We start from the raw sequence: 26,348 nt of genomic DNA on the forward strand, positions 1-26,348 counted from the left end.
CGGCGGCTCGCTGCCCCCTGCCATATGTCGCGTGTCCAAAGAATAACTTGCGTCAAGCACGACAACCTCGCATGGTCAGAACTGCGTTCACGCTGTAACTACAAATTCTGTTGCCTGGCGTAATACCGAAAGTTTCCCGATTTCCGCTCGTCACGCCGCTGTATAGCGTCCGCGGCTGCTGGCTGTTGCGAAGGCGAGAAAATCAAGGCCACTGTGACGTCACCAACGGCGCTCGACTTTTGCCGATGCTTGGGTTGCAGGCGCCCGATATGCGACCTGCTCCCTGATGCCACGTCGCGCACAGCATTGCTTGCCAAAGCGACGACGTCAGTTCTTGGTTTCTCGTGCTACACAAGGCAGACGCGAAGGCAAAACACGTTTTTCATCTTTTTTCAGGGGTGCGATTCAGACAAACTTATTCGGTGAAGAGTGACGTCATCGGCGGCTAAAGGCTCAGACGGGACGGGAGATATAGTTCATCTAATGGCTTACTCTGAAACAGCGCTGACGTGTGTATTTCATTTCGATCACTCGGCTGTGCCAGGAAAAACGAAAAGCGAGATCACGAAAACTTTATCTCTGTATTTACGACATTCTATCAAGGCGAGGGGTATGCGTTGTGGTGTTCAAGACTTTTCATTTCTTGAGGCGTGTACACATGATCACGGGAGCCGTGTAACTAATGCGACTTCTCGTGAAATTCTTAAGCACCACGAGATAAATGGTTAGCGCTATAAAACTTAAAGTATGATTTCTTAGCTTCTCAGCAGAAGACATTCAAGCAATAGGGCGCCCTAAAAATCACGAAGTATAAAACGAAGTCATTTTTTGCAATATATTTACATATTTACCTTCAATAACGTCGATCACGTTCATGGCAAGCAACATTAAAGTTCACTGTATTGAGCTACAGTCCCGCTGCTCATCTGTAAATAGTAGGTCGTATATTGCCTTTTATTAGTTGTCACCGACTGCGTCGATTTGTAACAGAGATAATGTGCCATGCGGCTCGCTTGGCTTAACCACGTTCTCGTAGTTCCTTCCCGCCTTGGTGTGGTGAATTTTCACTCTAAACCTACAGGGAAGAATGGTCACACGTAGCGTTGACCCAAAACTTATCTGTCAGTAACAACTTGCGAGACACTGAAATGAAGCTGGGGAGTTCTTGAATTAAACTATAATATAGAAAGCGCGTGCAGCGGTGGCGTAGAGGTAGAGCATCCGCCTCGCGTGCAAGAGGACCGTGGTTCGAATACCGGTGCCGCGCAATTTTCCACCGGATAAAGAAAAAGAACCCGCGTGTTGGTAAAATTGCATAAACAAGGCCTGGAGTGCGGTCTTGTTTACCAGCAAGGTGGAGAGAAGTAATGAATAAAGAGAAAATCAGACATTCACCCAATCAGACATCCACATCTCCACCTTGCGGGTTTCCGCAGAACTACTACGTCAAACGCTTGCCTTTGCTTCCTGTTGTCGGCAAATTCGACTTCGCCCTGCTGTCTGCTAGCCGCCTGGTTAGCTCAGATGGTAGAGTGGCTGCCCCGGAAAGGTGGTGGTCCCGGGTTCGAGTCCCGGACCAGGACGAATTTTTCTTCAACTATGAGGCTTTTCTTTCGAGGAACCTGTTTGGGTTTCCTTTGTAGCAATTGCTACGAACGGGTGGATGTCTGATTTTCTCTTTATTCATTATACTATGGAGGTTGTCGTCGCTTGGTTTCTTCCGCTCGCCGTACCCGTCGTTGTACCGCTTCTGCAGCGGGAGTCCGGCCCGTCTTCGACATCGCGCTCGTGCAGACGCAGCGGCACGCGCTTCTTCCGCGGTGGCGTACTTCCGCGGCCGCTCTCGCAAGCCGCAAGAGCGTGCACGCTCCTCCATCGCTCGCCGCCGCCGCTCCGACTGTGACGTCAATGCGCAGAGCGCGCGCGCCCGCTTTTCTGCGCAACAACACCTGGCGTGCCAGCAGTTACTGAACTTTAATTTCGGCAGACACTTAAAGGTTGCTCACGTGTGGGAATGCTAAAGAATTATACCGTTTGTAGACCTCGGAACGTCATTAACGTTTTATACACTGATGACGTGGCGCCACCTTCTCCGCATCGTCACGTGCGCCGCGCAATGACGCAAGCACTTGGCCACACCTTTAGTCAGCGAGGTGGCTGCGACGTGACGCGTGCAATCGCGCATGCACTAGGCACACCTTTAGTAAGCCAGAACCCTGGAGCATCCGTGGCTTCAGGGAAGGGTGCTTGTCTCGCACCCCGGCGGCCTGGGCTCGATTTCCATGCAGACCGAAATGTAACACATGTTCTTTGCAAAGCCACAATTTACTTTGTTTAGAGGAACCTCTCTGAAAAATGTGACATCAATCCGATAATTGTTTGACGTGTTCTCACTCTTTTGCAGCGTCAGCTATTTTTCCTCGCGCCGCAGTTCCGCCAAGGTCAACCGCCAACATAGATAGCTAAGGCTTTCGCCTTAAAAATTCGGGGACAACACAGATAGCATGGGCTGCTAGAATCGAGAATGCTCTGACACAAGCAGGCGCGTCTCGCGCCGAGCGATAACGTTTAATATTTATGAGCAGGTAAAAAGCGGTCACCAGAAGAAATATAAATAAACACACGTATATCACCACACATATCACCAGGAACGCATGCGGTGAGCCCGAGCAGAGCGAAGTGCTTAGTTCATTTTCTTCTTTTTTTTTGAGCTTTTAAAGATGGATGCAGCCAGACTCGATACCCCCTATACTGCCTTTCATACTTAGCCATAAATACTGGCCCGTTTTTTGTAAGACTTGATGTCATTTTCTATTCTTTCCTTGTCATGCAGTGCGCCAAGTGGTCGATCCCAGGAATAACATTGACGTGGTGCCGTGCGAGTTATGTCCGAGCCAATGATGTAGAGCGGAACGAATATAGACTGAAATATAAAGTTAGAAAATGCAGTCCTTGTTCACTTTTACAAGCTTCAACATTCTTTCCTAGTTGCGTGTCTGTGAAACAGTCGTTTTTACCACTTGCTTTCGATTAATTACCCACAGCCGCGCAGCAAATAACTTCAATCAAGTGCAGCGCGTATTACACTATAAAATCTACCAATTTCCACGGATACCAAGCAAGAGTACACTACTGCATCTTGCATGCAAGTGCCGTAATGTGTGGGAAGTTGCCGTCGATTAGTAAGGTGTCTAAATAATGTCGCAGTTTCGCCCGAAAAGCAAAGCATCGATTGCGATAGCAAATTAGTAGACAGCTATACGAAGTATGTAGTTTTATCGGCAATATAAAGTTAGAAACATTTCCTTCCTAAATAAGTTAACAAGCATGGTGTGACGCGCGCAGAAGCAAACACGAGCACATCTCACTCGATGACCACGGGGCTCCACAACCACTCCGGTCAACAACTCGCTGTCAAAAGGCTGTAGCGGGTAAGCGCGGCAGAAGGAACGAGCGAATTGACCCCCTTTGTGCTGCCTCTCGCTTCAACACGGACTAAGCGGCGGCAACACAGAGCACGCGAAGCTGTCGGCCCCCGGTGCACCTAGACGCCCAGACTGTGCCCTTATCGCAGACAGCTTTCACGATAGGGTCCGCGAGGCAGCGCTACATGCAGCTGCCGTCTGACGGGGACCTCGCTCCAGTCCCTTGTGTAAAACGGAAGACTGCGTGCTAGTGCCCGGCTTCCTCCCCCCTCCCCCCTCCCCCTTGCGCGCGCGACATTGAGCCGCCAGCGTCGGCTCATCCTCGCACGCTTTCTCTCGCACGTACAGCGTACGGTGCGCGGGGACGATGTCATCGCCCTTGGACTTTGTACGGAGCAACACGGTGACGTCGACGGCAGAAATGTGCCTGGAGTGCTTATCGCAATAAACATTTCAGGAAAAGTTTTCAAATGACCACACAGTGCTTCCCCCGAATCGTCGCGGTAGGTCAACGGCTATATCGTTGCACGGCCGAGATGGAAGTCGCGGACTGGGTCCCGGAGGTGACGGCCGCATATGGACAAGAGTCCACATACAAGAACACCCGTGTAGTTGGCTTTAGGCGCACATTAAATATATTCTTGGATTGTAGCGCGAAGGGACGCACACAGAGACTAGAAGCACACATTACGAGTGCTAATTCTGAACTAAATCTTGATTGATACTATCAACCTATATGTAAGTGATTGCAAACAGTGCTGCATATGAACATGACAAGGTGTAAAGACTATCAGTTAAACGTATCAAGAGGTAGGGAAGCCAAAAGAAAAAAAACAAAAGGCACTACTTCAGATTAACACACGTGCTGAGAAGATATTGAAATTCGTTTTCTAACAAAGATATTGATGCGTGGCTAACGCAAGTCTCTCCTAATCTTTTAATGTGAAATGCCTCGATTATTTCCCGTGTGGTTTGGCATTTGTGTCTTGAAAGGATTTTTGTGTCTTCAAACAAAGGTTTACAACCGCCATTGAAACAATGCGACGCTAGATGTGAAGCATTGGAGTTGTTAAGTGACTGCGTTCTTTTACAGTCTGATGTTGATACACCCGCCGCTCTGTTTAATGGAAGTTTTCCGGCACTTGAGTGGAAGCTGATGAACTGTACAAGTGTTACAAGGCACTAAAGGGGACACATGCCTAATGCCGCAGTCATTTTTTTTCTTCTTTGGCCCCCCTGTTCAAGTTTCCTATTTATCATAGGGCGCATCATAGACAATTTGCGGGGGGCCGAGAAAACTGTGGGCGGCGCCGTACCTCTCAGCTTGTTAGCTTTGAGGGCATCGACAAAGCGTCGCCTTGTGTCGCTGAGGTCACTTCGTCGTTCGCTTAGAGCGGCTGCCTGACGGATGGGCGCCTCGGTCCATGGCCGCACAGGTCGCGTCTTCGCACGAGCTGTCCTTGAACGCTCGCTGGAGGTTTCGCCCAGCGAGAGAGCGTCACCTCAGTGTCAACTTTACGTCGCTGCTTGTTAAGGAAGAGCTTAATTAAATTTCCTTCCTTGCCTGTTTCTGAGACCGCGAAAGAAACAGAAACCAATGCCCAAGGCAATCAAGTTTAGCAAGGCTAACTATCCAGTTTGTTTGTTATGGGGTATTACGTGCCAAAACCACTTTCTGATTAGGATGCATGCCGTAGCGGAAAACTCCGGAAATTTTGACCACATGGGGTTCTTTAACGCGCACCTAAATCTAAGTACACGGGTGTTTTCGCATTTCGCCCCCATCGAAATGCGACCGCCGTGGCCGGGATTCGATCCCGCGACCTCGTGCTCAGCAGCCCAACACCATAGCCACGAAGCAAGCACGGCGGGTTATCCAGTTTGTCACGCGCACAACCATATAAAAGGAAAAGACAGAAGGAGTAAGAAAGTTAGGATGGGAAAGCGAAAAAAAATGCATTTAATGCTTTAATCCGTTAGGTATGCTTCCAGTGGAGGCGATGTGCTCCGATACATTTCGAATTCTGTGATGCGGAGAACATGGGACTTCTTATTTTAATCTGCAGTGCTTGTACAAAATCGGTAGTTTGTGAACAAGGCGCTTTATCAACATAGCGAAATTGGCTCGAGAAACTCGTAACGCGACTGGCGTATATAGTGACCGAACTCAGCCATCGCCTCTGAGGCGCGTTTCCGTGCTGCGCTACACTCGATGAATAGCAAAAGCAAGAAAAAATAACTGCATGCTATCCTTTCTCTTGTGGCTGTTTCATTTGTTAATAAATAATAATAATAATAATAATAATAATAATAACGACAACAACAATCTCTACAGCGCTGATGTCGCCTCGTACAGAGCGCTCGCCCCAGGGAAGATAGCTTTTACTCCGAAGGTCCTTTAAAAAATCGCTTTCGTTTACGGAGCCTGCGATTTTCGCCAGCACATTATTGCCATCGTGCAAGCGAAACGGTGACGTGCACCAATGAAGATCCTTCGAAAGCCACAAAGTGTACTGGTAAATACTGCATGTGCTACAAGTCGTGATCTAGGTAACGTATAGTTACCCCTCACCTAAATATAAATCCCATGTTTTCTATCATCTAAAACTCTTTACTCATTTTATTACGTCTCCTGTCTCACGCAGATGCGTGTCTTTCAAATGTAGACCTCGCGAGCGTGGTGCCGAACAGCCTTGAACACCAGGCACTAAACTTCACTTTCATCTTTCGGTCTCTGCTTGCTTCCTACATTATGGGATGTACTCACTATGGGCGATTGGCCAAGAAGGCGAGGGTATACCCGTGGGTGGAGAGACGGCTTGAGCAAAAAGTTTAAGTCGGGGATGAAGTTGAAGTTGTACAAAGAAATAAAGTAGACAGGAAGCACTGTGCTGGACTGGGCTGGTTGGTACACCATTAGGACCTGTACAAACAGCGCTGGGCCGGGACGAAGTGAGGACGATAGACTAGGCGCTAGTCTGGCGTCCTCGCTTGGTCCCGTCCAAGCATTATTTGTTTCCGTCCTAATAAATCAGACAAACTAATTATGTTAGAGACGTTTTTGTTTCCTTGGAAAAAATGATGATTTTTGAAAGGATGGCACATTTGTTTTTTTAGAATTTCGGCTGCCGAAATCACTGACCTCCATTCGTTCTAGCGGAGATCAGTGGCCGAGATCGGTCATCTTCTGTTTCATCACTGCAGCTGCTTGACCCGTCATCTGGCAGCACTTAACCATCTGTAAATGCCTAACCCGCTTAGTATGCCTCTGATTGCATGAGAACGGACGACCAATCATGAGGAGGAGGAAGAGGAAACAACTTTATTAAATAGTAGGGATGGCTTCAGGATGGCCGCTAGTCTCCTGGGGCTGAGCACACTGCGCGTTTGGGTTCTGCGCAGGGCCACGGCCTGTTGTTTGTTTAGGCCGCCGCATGGAGGCGGGTAGATCTGTCGTTCCTCTCTTTGCCGACGGAGGCGATCTCCGTTACTTAGTGGCAGTGTTTCAGGTTGTTTTTCGGAAGAGGCTGCCCCTCGGCGCGGTTAGTAGTTGCGCGGACTGTGACGTGGGCAGCTTCGTTGCCGGCGTTTCCCTCGTGGCTAATGACCCAGAGCAGCCTGGTGGTTATATCCGGCCTCTAGTTTCTCTGCCGCGGATTGGCTTAATTAGCTCGACCTGAAGCTTTTGATCGCTGACATTGAGTCCAATATTATGAAGAGCGACCCTGCGAATGCGGTTGCACTAGCAATGGCGGCCTCTCCCGCTTTTAGGGTAGACCTCGCTGCGATTTCTTCGGTTCGGAGGATCCGCCCCGTTCCGTCCACAGCCGCTGTTGCATCTGTGCCGCTCCCCACAGGCGAGGCAACCACATACGCGGCCGGTTTGTCTGCTAGAGTCTTCTCGGGGGACTCCGCGCGTGCGCGTCGGCGTCCCTCGTTGTGTTCTCCCATGCTGTGGTGGAATGGCGAGTTCGTTCCTAATCTCCCTCGGAATTTTCACTCTCTTGACACTCTACTGCGTTCAGTCTACAGAGTGGCCGGCGGACTTACGAAAGACTGACGCAATTAGGAGTCCATAACACTGTCACTGAAATCGTGGAAGTGCTAAGCGCAGCTCTCTCTCTCTCTCTCTCTCTCTCTCTCTCTCTCTCTCTCTCTCTCTCACACACACACACACACACACACACACACACACACACACACACACACGCACAAACACGCACACACACACACACACACACACACACACACACACGCACACACACGCACACACGCACGCACACACACACACACACCAATCGGGAGAAAATTAACGCGAGGCGGCTGACGCCCCCTGGTGGAAGCGATGTGTCTATGAGAACTCCGTCTATGCTGAATCGCTGATTGGCGTGGGAACAGAGCCGCCTGTGTCATCTGACACAGGCGGCTAACGCGACACAAACAATATTTCTTTCTCTGATAAGGAGACTGACGGTCAAGCAACACAATCCCTATTCCTAATCTCTGCAGCCTCTACTATTTTTCTGGTGGGCTGGACAGGGTGTCTGGCCAGCGATTGAGTGTGATAAAACAGAGGCCTCCATTCGCGGCGTGCGCAGCGCAATGTGCGGCAAGGTGGCCTGATGTGGCTGGCTAGCTAGCTGTTCCACGTTGTTCCTGTGCTCACGTAATCTCTCGTTGATGCACCTGCCATTCTGTCCCACGTACTCTTGGCCACGCTGCAGATGCAAGCCTGCTGACCTTTGAAGAAACCCCATGTATGTATGTATGTATATATATATATATATATATGCTCTCGTGCAATCAACGCTCAGTTGTTAGCGCCGTGTCCCGCCTTTTTCTTTCGTCGTCCATGTGCTTCTGCGTTGCTGTGGTAAAGAATATCCTACCAACTATAGCCCACCAGTATGCCCGCACATCGTGTTCGCCCAAAACGCTCCCCGATACGATGAAAGCGTGACTTAGCGCGCCAATCAGGTCGACAATAATGATGGAGAATATATATACGCACACGTTTTGACGCTTTTCTGCAAAAATATGCTTATTGGACAAGGTTTCCGTAAAACGGAGTTTCTGTTTCGGCTTCGTTGAAACGATAACAGAAGGAAATGTGGAGTAAGTAAATTAATAACGTCTGCCACAGAAACAGCACAACTGTGTCAATGTGGTGGTCGTAGGTTAAGATCTGAAATTGGCAAGCGCATGTTCGAGAGGAGTACTTCTGAGTCCTGACATGTGGACGAACTAATTAATGTTCTTTGAAATAACCGCCGCTCAAGGACGCTTTATCAAAAAGGGTTTCAACACTGGCATTTTTTTTTATAAGCAGCGCAGCAAAGCATATGACGTTGCTTGAACTTGAAACTGACAAAGCGTTAAATACAGCGTATCGGGGCAAATTGCGTTACTGCGAACTATAAAATCGTTTTTGCAAGCACTAAAGTTATTAATATGGCACCATTGGGCTTCGTCAAATTTTGAGTTGTTGAAGAATTGCGCACCAGGTTGCGCCTTTGGGCCTATGAAGCAGTTCAGTCAAGGTCCCCTTCCGCAAGGGGCCTTCACTGAAAAAGAGATACCCCTTTGTCGTGAGTCAAAGGGCGTTAACGCCTTTCTGGTAGGTGTCCGCTAGTCCGAATGCATTTGGAGTGCCCATGTATCAGGGGTATAAGAAAGCCTGGCCAAAACCGCTATATAGATGGTGGATATTGTAACGACGACATGATTTTCCCAGGCTTCATTATGATTGCGCGCGGTAAAAAATTGGCTGTTGCTGTGTGGTCCACACGGACAGCACAAAAGGAAACACCATTAGCTTCAACACCCTTTACACGATATATTCATGAACGTGCTCTGCTGACACGAGGCCTAGACTAGAGGTTGTGGCGGCGAGATAGTCTCGTGCTATGCAGATTAGAAACTATAGTGCGTGGCAGGAATACGCTATAGCGTCCCCGACGTGATGCAGCCGCATGGCAGTCTTATTGACTCCATCAGCGCCATGCATGCCTGACTGCTCTCAATAAACAGTGGCCTTAGCGGCTACCGCGTTGGACCGCTTCAGTGATTTCATTACGCCTACTAGTCGCCGACCAATTGATAAAAGTCATCGCGCCAAGAACATTCTCCGAACCTTGTTCGTGCTTAATGTGCGACGATACTGTTAATGACCTCGTTATATTAATTGTTGCCTTTAAGGCGTTTTCGATTTTGCTACAGAAAAGCCTTTCCTCTCGCAGGTCTCCGCTGTGCCGGCCGAGCACGTGCTTCCTGCTGCTCTCTCTCGCCGCGGTCGCCGCGTCGTCCGAGCCGGGCCACTCGTCGGCCGTGCCTCCGAACCTGTGCCACCTGGCTCAAGAGGAGCCCATGTACTGCCGGTGCTCCTCGGAACACTTCGAGGCGGACACCACGGGCGTCGTCTGCTACGTGGGGAAGCCACTCACCGGAGGCCACGCCGTGTTCCAGGCGCTGCGGCGCCAGAAAGCGCTGGTTTCCGTCACCTTCACCGTGTACGGGCAGGACTACCGGCTCGACTTCGTGCCCACCGACTCGCTGCGACAGTTGGGCAGGCTCGAGAAGCTGCGCTTCACGGAGTGCAACTTGGGTGTGCTTCACACGAGGGCCTTCTACAAGCTGTCCGCGCTCACCCTGCTGCAGCTGGAGGGCAACGACATCATCGAACTGCAGCCGGACGCCATAGCGCACCTGCCGAGGCTCGAAACTCTGGAGCTCGGCGAAAACAAGCTGAGACACGTGAACGCCGGCTGGTTCTCGCGGCTTCCTTCTCTCGCTGTTCTGTTCTTGGGCAAGAACCAGATCGAGTACGTCGAAGACCTTGCTTTCGCGGAGCTGGGGGGCCTCAGAGAGCTCGAGCTCGGGGACAATCTCATACAAGTGCTGACCAACCGGACTTTCAAAGGACTCTCCCAGCTCACGAGGCTCGATTTGTATCGCAACAAGCTCACGCGGCTCGACGCCGGTATATTTGTCAGTATGCCTCTCCTGGAAGAGCTGGACCTCAAGCTTAACCAGATCTCTGTCATCGATCCGCTGGCGTTCGATGGACTGGCGCGCCTCAGGCTCATCTATCTAGCCAGCAACCAGCTACGCATACTGCCCGCCGACATGTTCGTGGGTGCGCCCAATCTGGACCTGGTGGACCTGGAGCAAAACCAGCTGGTCACTCTCACGTGGAGGACGATACACAACCTGAAGTACATGGAGCGCGGCGAGGATTTCGCAATGGGTCTCACTGGTGAGTCACGTGCTGAGTGTTATTCCGCGTGATTGTCAAAAAGAAAAAAGGACGTGGAAATGTTTTCGCAGGCTTCACGCCTGATGGCTATGTATGAAATGACATTGTATATGGTGTGGTACATAGGGTGAACTCTTTTCACGGTCGCCCTTTTCATATCGGCAACACGGGAAAAAAGCAGAGCATCCGTTGGGCGTTGGGCACACACACACACACACATATATATATATATATATATATATATATATATATATATATATATATATATATATATATATATATATATATATATATATATATATATATATATTTATGTGTGTGTGGGGGGGGCGATATACAGTGTGGGCCGATGCCGAACGCATGCATTACAGCAGTCTATAGCACAGCGTCTCAAAGCGATCACGCGGAAGAATGCGACACGTGACGCTCGCACCAGGCGATTTAAAGAGCGACATTGGTGCAAGCGTGCGACAGTTGCCTAATGATTAGAGCACTGGGCTCTAATCAACAACAGTTCGGTCGCGCTCACGCATATCTTTACAACGTTGTAGGCGAACATCACCCACTTTTGAGATACCTAACAGAAGACTGTACAAGTGCTGCGCGCATGCGAGCGCGTCACTGTGTGCAAGAAATTGCAAGCTTGCAAGAGGTGCCAGGTATTAAGCGTCGCTTTGATAAATGAAAGAGTGCGCGGTTGCGCGTGACACACGCGCGCGCAGCTGCTAAGGCATTACAATCAAAGGATGCTATCTCGTGCTTGTAGAGTTCTCGCCTAGTTTTGTATTCATTCGGAATGTGTTCGTGAAGTTAAAATAACAGGGAAGGAATACTTCAAGGATCATTCCTGCTATCACGTCACTCCATTACACTGGTATCTGCAGCAGCCCTGCAAAGCGATTCTGCTAGCTGCGTTCCCTTACGTGGAACGCCCCACAGACATTGTTCCACGTTAGCCTGTTTGCTTTCCTCGTGCAAAAGATGGGGCCTCATGCCATCTCTGGCGTCCTCGACACAAGCCCATCCAGCCGCACGGTTACGTGAACGGCGCTACGCTCGCCCACACTGAGCGTTCACTCTTGCCGCAATCTTCAAGGTCAACAGTTGAGGTACGCCTGTCGGTTCTGTCTAGAGAAGTGGCCCCCGCGTTAGACGATCGTAAACAAAGAACGTCTTCTCCAGTTCACAAGAGGCCGGTGGGTCAATTGTGACCAATCCTTGTAATAAACTCACGAGCGACTATCCTACGTGGAAGCATGCCAGGCCGACAGACTTGAAGAACTGCACGTTCCTTAATAAAGAAAGAAGAGCAGGAAGAAAGAAGAGAACGCATGTTGGAGAGAACTATCCGCGAGGGGGACGGGGCTGCTCTGCTGGCTTCCGGGTTGCGTCTCGCGCTCGCGATTTTTACTTCTTCCTTCGCATTTTTCTATTCCGGAAAATTTTATTTTTCGCCCTTTCCTTAGACTGACTTCTGCCCCGTCTGCCCAAGTCTAAGCGTGCTCCCGAAATAGAGAAGGCTTGGCGAGCGCTAGCTGCGGAGGAGGAAGAACGTTCCACTATCGCATAGCAATCGTTCTTGCTTTTATTGGTGATATCTTTTTGAACGTTGAAAACGCGCGCCATTGCGTCCCCACTGCAACCCCGCTTCGGTCTACCGCGCTCACCCGTACGTCGCGGCAGCCTCTGTCAGAGCCTGGCGTCGCTGCGTAGCCCGTGTGCGACGTGCCCCCCTGATTTCCAATTTCACGCCAGGTGGTTCAGTCAGAGCACCGCGCAATGTGACACTTGTGACAGTGGCCAAGACATTCGGAAAGCAGAGAAAAAGAGGCGAGTTGCCATCAAGCGCTTTCCAAAACACCAGCCCGCCTGTCGCCGTGTGGACGGGACCACAACAGCTGGATAAATTCTCAAAGGCTGTCCGCGGGAGACCATCTGAACACTAATTATAACGTGCTCTCGGCAAGAATCTTTCGCATCTATATAGCTAAGCTCGTGGTATGACATGATGCCAACGTGCGCCCTTCCAGTTAATGATGATACCAGTGCAGCCGCAGGCAGGCCTCGTGGCGTTTTCTTCATTAATTTTCTTCATCATAAAGAAAATTGAGGCATGTTAGCTAAGCATATGAGCGCTATCCGAATAGCGCAACATGAGAAAACGGTCCTCAAACAAACAAACAAACAAACAAACAAACAAACTAAAACAGAAAAACAAGTGTTATTCGTGTAACCTCAGCGTCTCGATAGCCTCGCCCTTCCTCTGAGTCAAACTTCAGGTTTGAAGTCCAAAGTTGTTGATGCCGAGAGATGAAAAGCACGTCGTGCAAACAAAAACGAAGGAGATGAACAAGAAGAAAATGAACCTACCCTATTATTCCACAGAATTGCAACGCGAAGAAAAGGTCTTGAAATTCAATTTCACTTGCTTGGGCTTCAACTAACTTCACCAGTAATTCTTTATATTTGGGCGCCTTCACTGGGCGCCTTGTATCGATGTATGCATTGCATGACATTATTCGGGACCCAGCGCGACTCACATATGAAATTTCCAGGAGTGTGACTTGCTTCATTCATTTTATTTATTTATTTATTTATTTATTTATTTATTTATTTATTTATTTATTTATTTATTTATTTATTTATTCATCTATTCTTAACCATTATTTCTGACAGTTGTTTTAAGGTTCCTTTGCCGCCTCCACTTCTTTTTCAAGTATCTTACTAAAAATCTTTAATTTCATTCTTGTATTTTTTGGAAGACGCTTAAGCTCCGCCTTTAAGTGTACATATCTGGGCTTGTTTCGTCTTTAAGAGTGGACCGCCATAGCATTCGAAGATCCCTTACTGCTTCTCACGCTTCCCAGCAATTGGAGCGTATGTCACCGTAATGTTTACCGGGAAACGCTGGCCGCGAACGCTATGCACGAAGGCGGACTTTCTGGTAGAAACACAGCCTCTTGCGTGCGCCGTGATGAGGCGGAGGCGAGCGCCAGCTGGAGGTATCGCAAGGAGCCGGGCGCGCCGCTCCGTGGCCCCAAAGGCACCCATCGCGCCGGTGCGCATGGCGGACGCCGTGGCCGGTCTGTGAACGCCGCGGCCGGTTCGTGTGTATTAAGAGGTTTCTTTGAGTTTTCGCATAACAGAATTATTTTCTCGTATAGTCAAATTACAATCCGACGCTATCATTTCTGTAGGTCGTGCGCAAGTCGTACTTTACGATTTTTGTACGAAATTTAGCTTGAGAAATTCAATTAGCTCACTAACTTCCTTGCGCCACATGGAGGGCATGGGTATGGGTGGTTGGAAAACCTTTTTGCCGTAACGATGTCCGGCGCCGGATTTTCTGCAACATGGGGCCGCTGACGCTCTCGCGTCAGAAACGTACTCGCCAGGCCACCTGCGCCGTTACTTTCGAAGCCGGGAACATGGCTCCTCCGGCCTATCGGAGTCACTCCGTTCTTGACCGCCTGAACCTGCAGTGTGTCGCGTTTCACCTCCGGCTGTCGAACACTGCACTGTCGGCGCTCTCAGGCGCCGTTCTGCCCCAGCCGCCGGCGTTTCCCACGCTGCCTCGGCACTCGGAATTTGTGGAGCGCACACTTCGGGACATGCCCGCTCGATCCGCCTCTCTCGCGCGGCTTTTCTCTCAGCAGCGGGAAGGAAGCGTGACGAATCCTCATCTCTGCGCTCGCCCTTTTGTTCCGCGCACCCGGTGTATTGTCCCACTCGCGGCTGGCGGCCCACAGGCGCCACTCGCTCGCTCGCTCTTGTCAAGGTCGCGCGCGCGAGAGGCGGCAGTTTATCCAGTTTCGCTTCCGCAATGCCGCAGCGCTCGCGGCGTGTCTGGGACGGCGCCGCCGGAGGTCCAAGCCCGTTTTAGGGAGACGCGTAGATGGTCTCATCACTGCGTGACGTCATTGGAAGCTAGTAATTGCGTTATCACAGAAACAAAATATTGAGTAAATGCGAGAGAAATGCCTTGGCATTACGTCGCCCCTCTTTGAGGTCCCAGATGCATGATTTAAAGCGCATCACACACACACACACACACACACACACACACACACACACACACACACACACGCACGCACGCACGCACACACACACACACACACACACACACACACACACACACACACACACACACACACACACACACACACACACACACACACACATACATACTCCTCTAAGCTCTCCCATCCCCTCAGGGCGGGAATGACATTTGACGTCGGGAATGACATAGGCTTGTTCCTAGGAAATTTTGAAAGGACTTGCGAGATGAACTTCGGCCTGAGTACATGGCCATAGCGATTCCTGTCTATGTTGCCGTGTGAGGCTGCGGAAGTAATCGCCATACTAAGTGCGCAAGATGCATATGATTATGTGAAGGTTAAGGCTAGTCTTCGGAAGAAGTACCGCCTTTCAGTCGAAGCTTTTCGGCAAAAGTTTAGAAGCACAGGCAAGAAGGATAGCGAGGGATATCCGGAGTTTGCATATATCTTAAAGGCAAACCTAGTCGAGTGGCTGAAAAGCGCGGAAGCGTACGAGAGCAGAGACATGATTATTGAATGCATGTGTCTAGTGCTGTTTTACAGAAGAATCCCACAATCTGTGAAGCTGTGGGTGCAAGATAGTGGAAATGTAAACACTGGTAAGGGCGGCTGAATTAGCCGAAGAGTACGCAACGCGTAGAAAGGACGGAAATTGGGATGGTCGAAATGGACCGCGGAAATCATTTCCGTTCAAAATTGGTTCGCAGACTAGACTACCGGAGCCTGTAGACGTGGAGAAAGCCCTCAGAAAAGAGCGAGGAGAAAGCAAATGGGGAAACCGGACAAAAAGAGCACAAAAGAAAATTCGAACCTTTTAGACCGATCCGCTGCTATAAAAGCCACAAACTGGGATATATCGCTTTAAACTGAGGGAAGCCAGGCGTAGTTTTCTCCTACGTGGATGAACGAAGACGAGAATATGGAGCTTTGAAGCCCATATCTTCACGACCTGCAAGTATAATGGCAAACCATGCCGGGTGCTGCGAGTCAGTGCCGCCACTATGGACATTGTCCATCCGTCTTACGTGAAGGTAGATAACTTCACTGGAGAAGTAGCATGGATTAAACAGGTTGTAGAACACAGCGTGCGTCTGCCCATGGCCAAAGTGGTGGTGGTGGTGGTGGTGAAGTGTAGCAACAGGCGGGTTTAGCCTGGCGAACAAGGCCGGCAATTGCTCCGCCCGAGCGTCTCGCACAATACCGCTGAAGGATTTCACCATATGTCCATCAAATCGGTCTCTCTTAAGAAATCGATGAGGAGACGTGTGAAGTTTCTTTGCGGGCTATAACTGATCCCTCGGGAAATATAAGGTCTTGCAGGCGCGCATGCGGAAGGTCCTTGTTTTGCAGATTTTTCAGGAGAGTGTCTCTTTCATCTTGGAATTGCTGGCAGGACCACAAAAAGTGCTCAATGTCTCCTGTCTCGTTGCATGCCGTACAGTTCGGAGAATTGATTCGCCCCGTTTTAAATAACCAGGCCGGTGTATTAGCAGATCCTGTCCTTATTCGATATAGAAGTGGGGCTTCCTCTCGGTGCAATCTCTTGGTTACGCAGGGCATATGCGGTGGAACCCAAAGCGACGCAAAGTGATTTCGAATGTCAGATTTTTGCACTTGATTACTCGTGACCGAGGCTGCAGTTTCCCAATTTTAGTCGCTGCAGTACCCTTACATTTTTTCGAATCGGTCGGATCAGTTACTGCGTAACAAAGGGCTTAAACTGGGAGAGGGCGTAGTGCATGGATTAACGCGAGGTCAAGCTCCCAAAATCGCGTCGCTTTCGGCTGAAAATGCACAAGCTGCTCCAGCGGAAGCAGCAAAAGAGGTAACTTCAGTAACCGAATCCGAGCTAGGCTCGAGAGACGAAAAAACGGTTGAGAAAAGCCTGCCAGCTGACCAGCTCAATGAGAGCGGATCACTAGGGGGTCAAAGTTCACGCCTGCAGGAAGAGCCAGCTGACGCACTCGCAAGCGAGACAGGGTCGTTGCTATCAACGGCCTCAAAGAACCTTGATCAGCTCTTACCTGTAGATAGAGAGTCACTGGCAGCCGAGCAAAAGAATGATGACAGCTTAGCTAAATTGCATCACGCAGCTAAAGAAGGCATTGCTAGGCGCAACGTGACGATACGAGAGGAGGATTGTCGTATCGACACTACAGAGACCGAAAGGGTAGGATTCTAGATCAGAGAGGAGTATCTGTCATGGAAATGGGCGGTCTGGCCACCTAGGCATAAACAAATCAAAGGAAAGGTTGCTTATGGAATACTACTAGCCTGGCTGTTTCAAACACGTAGAAAATTTTGTAAGATCACGCGACGTCTGCCAGCGCTCGGGTAAACCAGGAGAAACCCGGAAAGCTCCACTAAAGGTAGTGCCCTTAATAACAGAACCTTTCAGACGACTTGTGATAGACACGGTAGGGCCTCTACCAAGGACAAAGTCGGGTTACAGGTACTTGTTTACAATGCTGTGTCCGGCTACAAAGTTTCGAGAAGCAATCCCTCTGAAAGAGCTCAACTCCACCGAAGTAGCAGACGCGCTTTTGACAGTATGCGCACGAGTGGGGTTTCCATCCGAAATTCAGGCGGATTAAGGGTCAGTATTCACCAGCGCACTGATATCCACGTTCTTACAGAAGTGCGGGGTAAAGTTGATACACAGTTCCGTTTATTCCCCTCAGTCAAACAGTGTAGAGAGGTGGCATTCAGTGGTTAAGCGAGTTTTGCGTGCGCTTTGTTAGGAGCACAAGGAGGACTAGGAGAATTGCCTTCCGGCCACTTTGTTTCCTTTGCGAACGGTTCCTCATGAGGCTACAGGGTTCTCGCCAGCAGAACTAGTGCATGGGAGGACACTCTGTTCTCCACTGAGAATGTTAAGAGGGATGTGGGAAGAAAGAGGAGAAAGTCCAACAGTGGTAGTATACGTGCTAAATCTGCTAGAACGGCTAAGTGCAACCCAAGAACTAGTCGAAAAGAACATGGGAGTAGCTCAAAAGAACGCCAAGTTCTATTGCGACAAGAATGCGAGGCTTCGTACGTTTAACGCCGGAGACCAGGTAATGATCCTGAAACATTCAAGAAAGAACAAGTTTGAAGTTCACTGGGACGGGCCTGTTAAAGTGTTGCACAAACTTTCAGATACTAACTATGCTCTGAAAATGCCCAGTTGCAGGAAGGAGATGAGGATATACTACTGCAATTTGATGAAGCCGTATGTAGAGCGGAGCAGAGTCGTTAACTGTACCATCAAAGAGCAGAATGACACTAGTACGAAGTTTGATGAGTATAATGCGACCTCCAGCTCTCAAATCAGCCTAGAAGAAGTAGTAAAACATTCGGTAAGCTCGCACACTCTTAGACCCGAGCAACTAGATGAGCTTAAAGGGATATTAGGGGAATATTGCGACATATTCAGTGATTGGCCATGTAGAATCGAACTAATAACGCATGAAATAGAGCTGACACCAGCCGAACCCGTAAGATCAAAGCCTTACAGGGTGTCTACACGACGAAGAGAAATTATGGAGGCAGAGATACAGCGCATGCTAGAGTTGCGAGTAATTGAGCCCGGTGAGAGTGACTACACGTCACCGCTAATACTTGTAGAAACACCTCATAAGGGCCCTCGTCCGTGTATTTATTACAGGAAGTTAAATGGGGGGGGGGGGCATCACTATGAACCAGCTGTACCCGATACCCAACATTGAGGAACGAATTGAAAGAGTTAGCGATGCTAAATACATTTCAACTATAGATCTCGTGCGGTGATATTGGCAACTTCCCCTTTCAGAAAGTGCCAGCCGCTATGCCGCATTTATCTCACCTGTAGGCACTTTTTGCCCTCTCGCCCTCAGCTTCGGGCTGAAGAACACGCCGTTTAGCTTCGCTAAGTTAATTAATATTGTCCTAAAAGACTTGCAGTAGTTCACCTTGCCATATCTTGATGATGTAGCAATTTTTCCGGACAGCTGGGAACAGCACGTATCGCACCTCAAACAGGTGTTCTCACGGTTCAGGAAAGCCGGCTTAACGATGAAGGCGGAAAAGTGTTATGTTTGGCTGTTCGCAGGTTACTTATCTGGGCCATGTTGTCGGTCAGGGCACGAGACGGCCGGCCGAGCTGAAAATAGCTATGATAGGAGATTTTTCTCAACCGCGCACGAAAACAGACATTTGTTCATTTTTGTGACTTGTAGGGTACTATCAACGGTACATTCCGAATTCCTCGCAAGTGGCAAGTCCTTTAACGGACGCCCTCCGAAAGGGAGCACCTAGTAGCGTGCACTGGTATAAGGACAAAGAGAACGCTTTCAAAGGTTTGAAAACGCCATTGTTTTCTCGTCCTGAGCTTCGCGCGCCAGACTACAGAAAGGAATTCATGGTTCAGTGCGACGCAAGCGACAGAGCTATGGACGTATTAGTCAGGTCGGCGACGATAATGAGGAACATCCTATCCTCTATGCCAGCCGTAAACTAACTGTAAGAGAGGAAGCCTACAGCGCTTCAGAGAAGGAATGTGCTTGTTTAGTTTGTACAGCCCAAAAGTTGTGTTACTTGTACGGAGCGAGGTTCATCTTCGAGACTGACAACCATCCTCTGACGTGGCTCAATCAAATGTCACACAAAAATGGCTGCTTGCTCCGATGGAGCCTCACTCTCCAAAAGTACAACTTCTCCGTTAGATATAAGAAGGGAAAGTTGCACAGCAATGCGGATGGTTTGAGCAGGCTAATTTGAATTATGCGTTTAAGGATCCCGCCAAAATTTGGGGTTGTTATTGCTAATTTTGTTAAGCCAAGAAGATCCGCTCTCATGTAGCAGGGTTCCATCCATGATTGCTTAATTCATCAGCACGAAATTGCTTCAAAAATTTGCGTAGCGAAACGCAGAATTTTTTTTTCTTCACTTAAGGAAGGAAGGAAGGAAAAAGGGGAGAAGGAAAGGCAGGGAGGTTAACCAGTTTAGTTTCTGCACTTATGTTTTCTTTGAAGCCTAGCGGGTCTAAAGTGAGATCCAAGATTTGTCATCTCGCCGCAGAACCGTGTTGTGAGGTTCGTTTTGCAGTTGCCTTTCCTTGTTGGATATTTTGGGGCGGTGTCATCATTTCACAGCTGGTCGCTGCAAGCCAAGCCATCCCCCCCTTGCCACCAGCCATTCTTTTCCTACCCAGCGGTTATCAGCACTGGCCAGTCGAGATTTCCCGGGCCATGGAGGAGCTGTTACGAATGGCCTCTAAGGGTACCGACCTACAAAATTTTCCCAGCCATCTGCTGCTGCGGAGGTGGCAAGCTTCCCAGAAGCGACCTTTTAAGCCTTCCCCACCTGCTGCGGCGACTCGCTTTGTAGGGACAACGATGTGCCGCATCAACACGCCCTCGGCGCGTCTATGACTAAACGTGGTCGGCGGACCAAGTATTGTTAGTGGATTCGCCGTCGCCGTCACGGCTTGTTTGAAGCGGTGGAAATCTTGGGAGAAGATGTCTTGCGGCCGTCTCACGGGGCTTAGAAGTCATGGACAGAATGCGGCTGCCATTGTCTGCGGAGTCAACACAGGGACGAAGAGGCGCTTGCTCGGGTCAAGCACCGTGTCTGCGAGAACCGTCCCACCTTGATGTGGTCAGTGTTACCTGTGCAGAAGTGAATGCGTAAACCCTCCCCCTCAAAGGCAGGCCGGCTTCGATGACGTTGGACGCTCCGTTTGGTCGAACGGCCGTTCTTCCTCACCTAGGGATCTATGGAGGACAGAGTGTATTTAAGGAGCCGTTGGCGGCTCCTGAAGGTGCATTCATCTTTCAGTCATTTTAGACTGATGAACTGTTGAGTACATGAAAGCTCTGGGACGCGGCGCCTCTGGTTGCCAAGTCCTCTTCCCATCTGACAACGGTACGTTCTCCATGTAAATACTGTAAATAAATCCCGTATTCCTCGTTATCGATGAGAACAAGTCTCTCCCTTCAACAACGTCCTCAGCGTGGATAAGTTGGACGACGGCATGGGCCAGCTGCCATCTATTTCATGCCCGACCCCAACCGTTACATCGGTGGTGTGAACATGTATGCAAGCATGCCAGTGCCTCATTACACACGGTCACGTCTGCCACGAAGCACATCGGTGTACACGTGGAGAGTGTGCATGCCGTTGATCTTTATTATTTTTGACCCTGTCCGTGAGTAGGCCGTTATCAGCTCTGGCACGCGTCACGGGGCGTCGCGCACAGAGCGATGCCGCCCGCGAAGGCCGTTTCAAGTGGCCCGCATCATTGCGCACTGATGCTCGTGTCGATGTGTGTGTATATGTAGTAACATTTGACACTTACTGCGCGGGGTAGACTCGCATCGCGTGCTCGTTGTAGCAGACGTAAAGATAATTAAACTCTGGGGCAGTACGGCTGGGAGCGGGAGGGAGGGGGGGATCAAATGTAAGCAACAGTGATCATTATAAAATGAACGTATAGTGGAAGGGGAAGTTGAGCAGTACCGGTGTACCGGCAATAAACAAAAGGTTATTCATCTCTTTCCTTCTGGCGGCAGCACCGCACATCTTGTTTGAAAATATCTAAAGAACAGTAATTGATACCTCAATATATGAAAACAGTGACTGATAGGTTAATGTCTAAAGAAAAGCAACTGATAGCTAAAAAGGTAGATCAAGATTTCTCACGAAGAAAGAAAATTCGCCAACGTACTACGTAAAAAACCGTTAATTTCGTATTCACCTGAGCGAAAATGCGGCTGAACAACAAATTACGCTCTACAAATTTCTCTGTATGGAACAGTTTCTCTATTCGTACAAGTTTGTTCGGTGCGTGTTAAAGAAGAAACCCTGTCAACCATTATTTTTAGTTTCTCCCTATGCTGCCCGGGTCCGAAAAAAGGCTCACCTCGTCTGTTGCGCTTTCTTAGAAATTCAAGGAGAGGACGACCACTAAACGCGATTATTTTCGTTAATAGTTTTATGCGCACTTTTTTACACTGACTATGTGAGCGGGAGCACAGTTTAAAGCACGATGTCACTTGACTTCTAGCGGCCGAGGGCATTTCCGGGGCAGCCAAACCACACAGCGCCTGACTGTGCAGCTGCTGTGCTCCTTCCACGAATGCGCGCAAGCTGGCGCCCATTTGTGAACCATTGAAGCGCGGTCGATGTGGGCGTCGCGACGACGGTGGCGCGTTCCGTGGCGCTGGCCGCGCCTCAAGCTATTTTAGACCTCGGACGCACTCCTGACGCTCCATATAATCGTGGCCGGGAAAAGAAGCTCCACAGCCTTCCGCCCCCGCGGCTTCTTTCTTTTTTTTTTTTATCGTTAATCGTTATGCCAGTCCGTCGCTTCTTTCACTCGTCGCTGTTTAGCTTATCTGGGGACCTTTCGCCGCGAGAGCACTCCGCGCGCCTCCTCGTCTGGACGCTCGCCACACGAGTGGGAACCGCGCGAACGCTCGTTATTTCTCGCACCCGCTGGCAGGCGCGAACGAACGGCTCCAAGTTCGGCGTGACGGACGAGAGACCACGGCATGCGGAATCTGCCGCTCGCGGTCCATTTCCGAGGGTGCCACTTCGATTCGAGTGCACTGCCCTCTGCCGGTGGCACATAACTTGGCCGACCTAGATAACGTACAATATAGGTGGTGTCCAAACTCACGCTGCAGCGACGGTTGCCGCTGGGTATTAGAAAGAGATCTCCAAGGCCATGCTTTTGCAGATCGCCTGCGCCGGAACTGACTGCAGAGCGGCATACACGTCACGGCCACCATGTTTTACACATTTCCTATTCTGTCACGACAGCTCGATTACTTGAAAAGGAGGGAGTGTACTTACGCACCAGAATTAAAAAAAGAAGCTTTGGGGTGTCACGTGCCAAAAGCACGTTCTTATTATGGGGCAGGCCGTAGTGGAGGACTTCGGAATATTTCGTCCCCATTGAGATGTCTCAGCTGCGGCCGGGTTCGAGCCCGCGACCTCGAGTTCAGTAGCGCAGCAAGCCACTGGGCGACCGCGGCGTTAGGTAAGCACAGTGTGCTGTGATGTATTGAAAAGTTTTACCAGTTAATCTTTTTATTCATCATTTTACTGCACATGTCACAACTTCGAAATTGAAGCCCAACCGTGATAAAGTATTAGTTTAGCAGAAATCCTGTTCCTTAGCACCAGCTCGATGAAATACATCCTCAAAATGTGTAGCGAAATGCATTGATATCCGAGTCAATATTTATCACCAATGCGTTTTCTGCATTTTTCCACATCGTCGATCAGTGTCAACTGGAACACGAGTCCGCGACACCGTTATAGCAATTGGGAGTGCCACTTAGCCACAGCGCACAAACGTGGCGGGTGTCATGGAACGGCAGTCCGCTTTGTCAAAGCTGTATACTTTGTATAGCCGCACATTCAAGCCATCTTTGGCTGACAAGGCCCAAGCTTTCAATGTTTTTAAAACATTCAAATATGCAATAATGCACACAGGCCTGCTCGGAAATGTGTAACTATATAATGCTTCGCTAAGTAAATTTCAACACCGGCCAGATGAAACGTGTGCAAGTTTCATGGGCGTTGTTTCTGTGCAATGCAATAACTGTCGCTTCAACTGGCGGCGTTCATTTCTTTAGCAGTACTACGGGGCATCTAAGCTACGCACGCCGAAGGAACGGCAGCATAACAGCATCCCTGAGGGCCACGGTATATATGCAGTGGTGCGTGGGGCCCTACGCCAGTAGACATTTTATGGGGTGCCCGATAAATGCTAAATTTGGCCTCAATAAAGGCCACGTCCACAATGCCGGGAACTGCAACGGAGACATCCTCCCGGCTAACATTCCCTGCCGCGAAGCCGATCTCCCGTCCGTAGTGCGCAGAGAGAGCGCGGCCCTTTGCGCAGGACTTGTCGACGTTTGGTCTCAACGGCCGGCAGCGCCGTCTCGACGAGGGAGCACGACGCGTCCGGGCCACCACCTTTTCGGCAGGCGCGCACGGCGTCCAACGACCCGCGTACCGGTTCTTCCTGCAACACGAGCGCTTTAATTATAGCGCCTCGGACGTGTCGCCGGATGAAACAGTCCGCGGCGCAAGAGCGGCTGCGGGCCTGTGCGCTCTGCGAAGAGTTCTGATGCGGCAGCGCAATTCTACGGGGCTGCTCGAGCGAGAGAGGCTTACGATTTGAAGAAGGAGGGTCTTGCAGTGCATTCGCAGAGTTGCTGCTTCATCTGTGAAAACCCAGGAACACACAGGAATGTTTAAAGGCGGCTGTCTTGGCCTCTTTCACCCCTATTCATGGCTGGTCGTGGGTTGGACTCAATGTTCGTTCGTTCGTTCTTTCGGGCGAGTTATGCCAGCTGAAAACAAAGTCGGGCTCGCACTTGACCTCATTATGCTCTTGTGTCTTCGCAGCATTTGCCAGCCTATATAATGGCGGTTTGGAAGGCTAATTTACAGACTTGAACTCGATAAGGCAATATTTTTGTGATATTGTCAGAGGAATCGTAGCAGTGCAATTAATTGTAAAATCCCGAGCCAGAATTACTCCGAAGAGTCGAAGCCCTGACAAACACGGAAGTATTTTAGTGCAAGTCCGTCGGTCCTCCTTGTAATACTGGGACCTCGGAACATGTGCTCTCCTCCGCTTGCGTAGCCAGAGAAATGAGAAAGCCAGCGCACGTGCCGAGTTGGGTCGTCACGTTTGTGTTTTAAAAAGCTCCGGGTTATCTTTTGCCACCTGAACTCCCATTTGTGCCACTGTCCTCGGTTTCAATCAAAAATACAATCTATATGACGAACGCATTCAGGAAACTAGATGATCGCTGCTGAGTGAGCAGACAATACTAGAACACCGTCCCCACTGATCATCGGCGCAGAAGGCACTAAAGACACCTGTATGCTTTCCGAGAACGTCTGGCTTGTGCGAGCGCCTTTGACTCTGTAGCACTGTTCGTTGGCGTCTCTCTACCGTCATCTCTCTCTTTCTCTCCCTTCTTTCTACTCCCCTACTCCCTTCCCCCAGCGCAGGGTAGCCAACCGGATGCTTGACTGGTTAACATCCCTGCCTTCCTTTTTATCTCTCTCTCTCTGAACTCCCATAATGTGGGCCTGTTCTGTGATAGGTGAACCACTATGGAGAGATTGAGTACCTCGGCTACTCCCCTTTTCCTGTTACGGAGCAAAAAATAAAGGAATAAATGTGTTCCTAATTATCTATTCGCAAGAGTGTTTAGAGCGGAAGAAAGCTGGGCAAGTTAGTAAGACTTTATGGTTCGACAACGCTGGCCTAGAAAGCGCGGACAAAAGAGGAAGAACTTCAACGCCGACAGGTCTTCATGCAACTGAAAAGTCGCATAGAGATTTATGCAAATCCCAGGCAGGGCGCAAATCAATTGTATGATAAACATTTTATGTGTAGCTGGCTATTTAGCGTGGTGTGGAAGGTTGCACAATGCGCTAGCAGATCATGCAACGTGTCCGTGTACGAATAGCCCGCGATCGTGTATGTGACATCAACGGCCACTTGATGCCACGTCGACGACCACGTGGCGGCGGCAGGTCAGCGACGACGGCTGCGCGAGCGGCCTGACGAGCGCCGCACCGTGCGACGCGCCCCCGATGTCTGCGGCAAAGCCGAGAGGGAGCTGGGTTCACTTCTTATTTTAATGGGAAAGCATTAAATGGCTCATCGGGCGGAATATCATCAGGCGCATAGTTGTCGGCGTCTGCGTGACCACACGATGGTGCAAAAAGGCTAAGAGCCCTCGACCTCTGGTGGGAATCGAACCTACGACCTTTGGTGTTAATTGAGGCGAGTTAATTAGGACCTGGGTAATTAAGGCAGAGTTAATTAAGTCACTCGAACACACGACTTTAGGTGGGAGTCGAACCCACGACCTATGGTGTTAAGGCAAAGTTAAATTAAGACGACTGAAAGAGCGTGGGTATCGCGCGGTGGTCGCAATGCTTTCACATTCATCCACGTAGGGTCACCGAAGTGCCCCTTGAATTTTTTTTAATTCAATGTATCCGTAAATGCCTTCGAAGAGGGCATTACATAGGCAGGCGGTATGCAAAGCAGGTAATGAAGGTATAGAAATGGAGAAACAGTGTAAAGTGACACATATTCAGTACATGTGAGACTAAGCATAGAAGCGTTGCAAATAAAATACGGAAAATAGAAACCAACTAGGTAGGACTGATCAGTAACCGTACATGTTAAGAAAACATTTGGTATGAGCAAAAAAAAAAAAAGAAGAAGAAGGGGCAGGACTTGTCCTCAGTTGCTGACGGCGTTAACATTCTTAAATATGTACGAATCCCCTATTAGAAAATTGGAAAACATTCATTTCCCAGTCTACATGAGTTTTCGGAACACACTGGACCCGGTTTCATGCACTACAGGTGGTATTTGTACAAACATTGAGTAACCCCTTAAATGTACTTATTTCGGAGGTGCCACTTATCTGTAATGTGCGAGAGAGTCTACAAATCATCTATGATGACATCTACCTAAACAAAGCAATATTTCTCTCTCATGATATATTTAATGGACTATTACAAGGTAATTTATTGAGTTGAGGTGTAAATACGACCACTGCAACATACGCCTCACAGTGTGGAGAAAAATCTGGAATTGGC

The 26,348-nt window shown here is 49.5% G+C and overlaps 1 protein-coding gene across 1 annotated transcript in view; it reads left to right on the plus strand.

Moving 5' to 3' along the window:
* The window catches only part of LOC142582203 (uncharacterized), a 72,232-nt gene that overhangs the window by 28,822 nt on the left and 17,062 nt on the right, over positions 1 to 26,348 (plus strand). Inside the window, exon 2 of the mRNA XM_075691621.1 lies at positions 9,665 to 10,680. Within this exon, the coding sequence (XP_075547736.1) occupies positions 9,665 to 10,680 (1,016 nt within the window). The remainder of the gene's footprint in view (positions 1 to 9,664; positions 10,681 to 26,348) is intronic.

The sequence above is a fragment of the Dermacentor variabilis genome, chromosome 5 (assembly GCF_050947875.1).
Source record: "Dermacentor variabilis isolate Ectoservices chromosome 5, ASM5094787v1, whole genome shotgun sequence".
NCBI classification, from domain to species: domain Eukaryota; kingdom Metazoa; phylum Arthropoda; class Arachnida; order Ixodida; family Ixodidae; genus Dermacentor; species Dermacentor variabilis.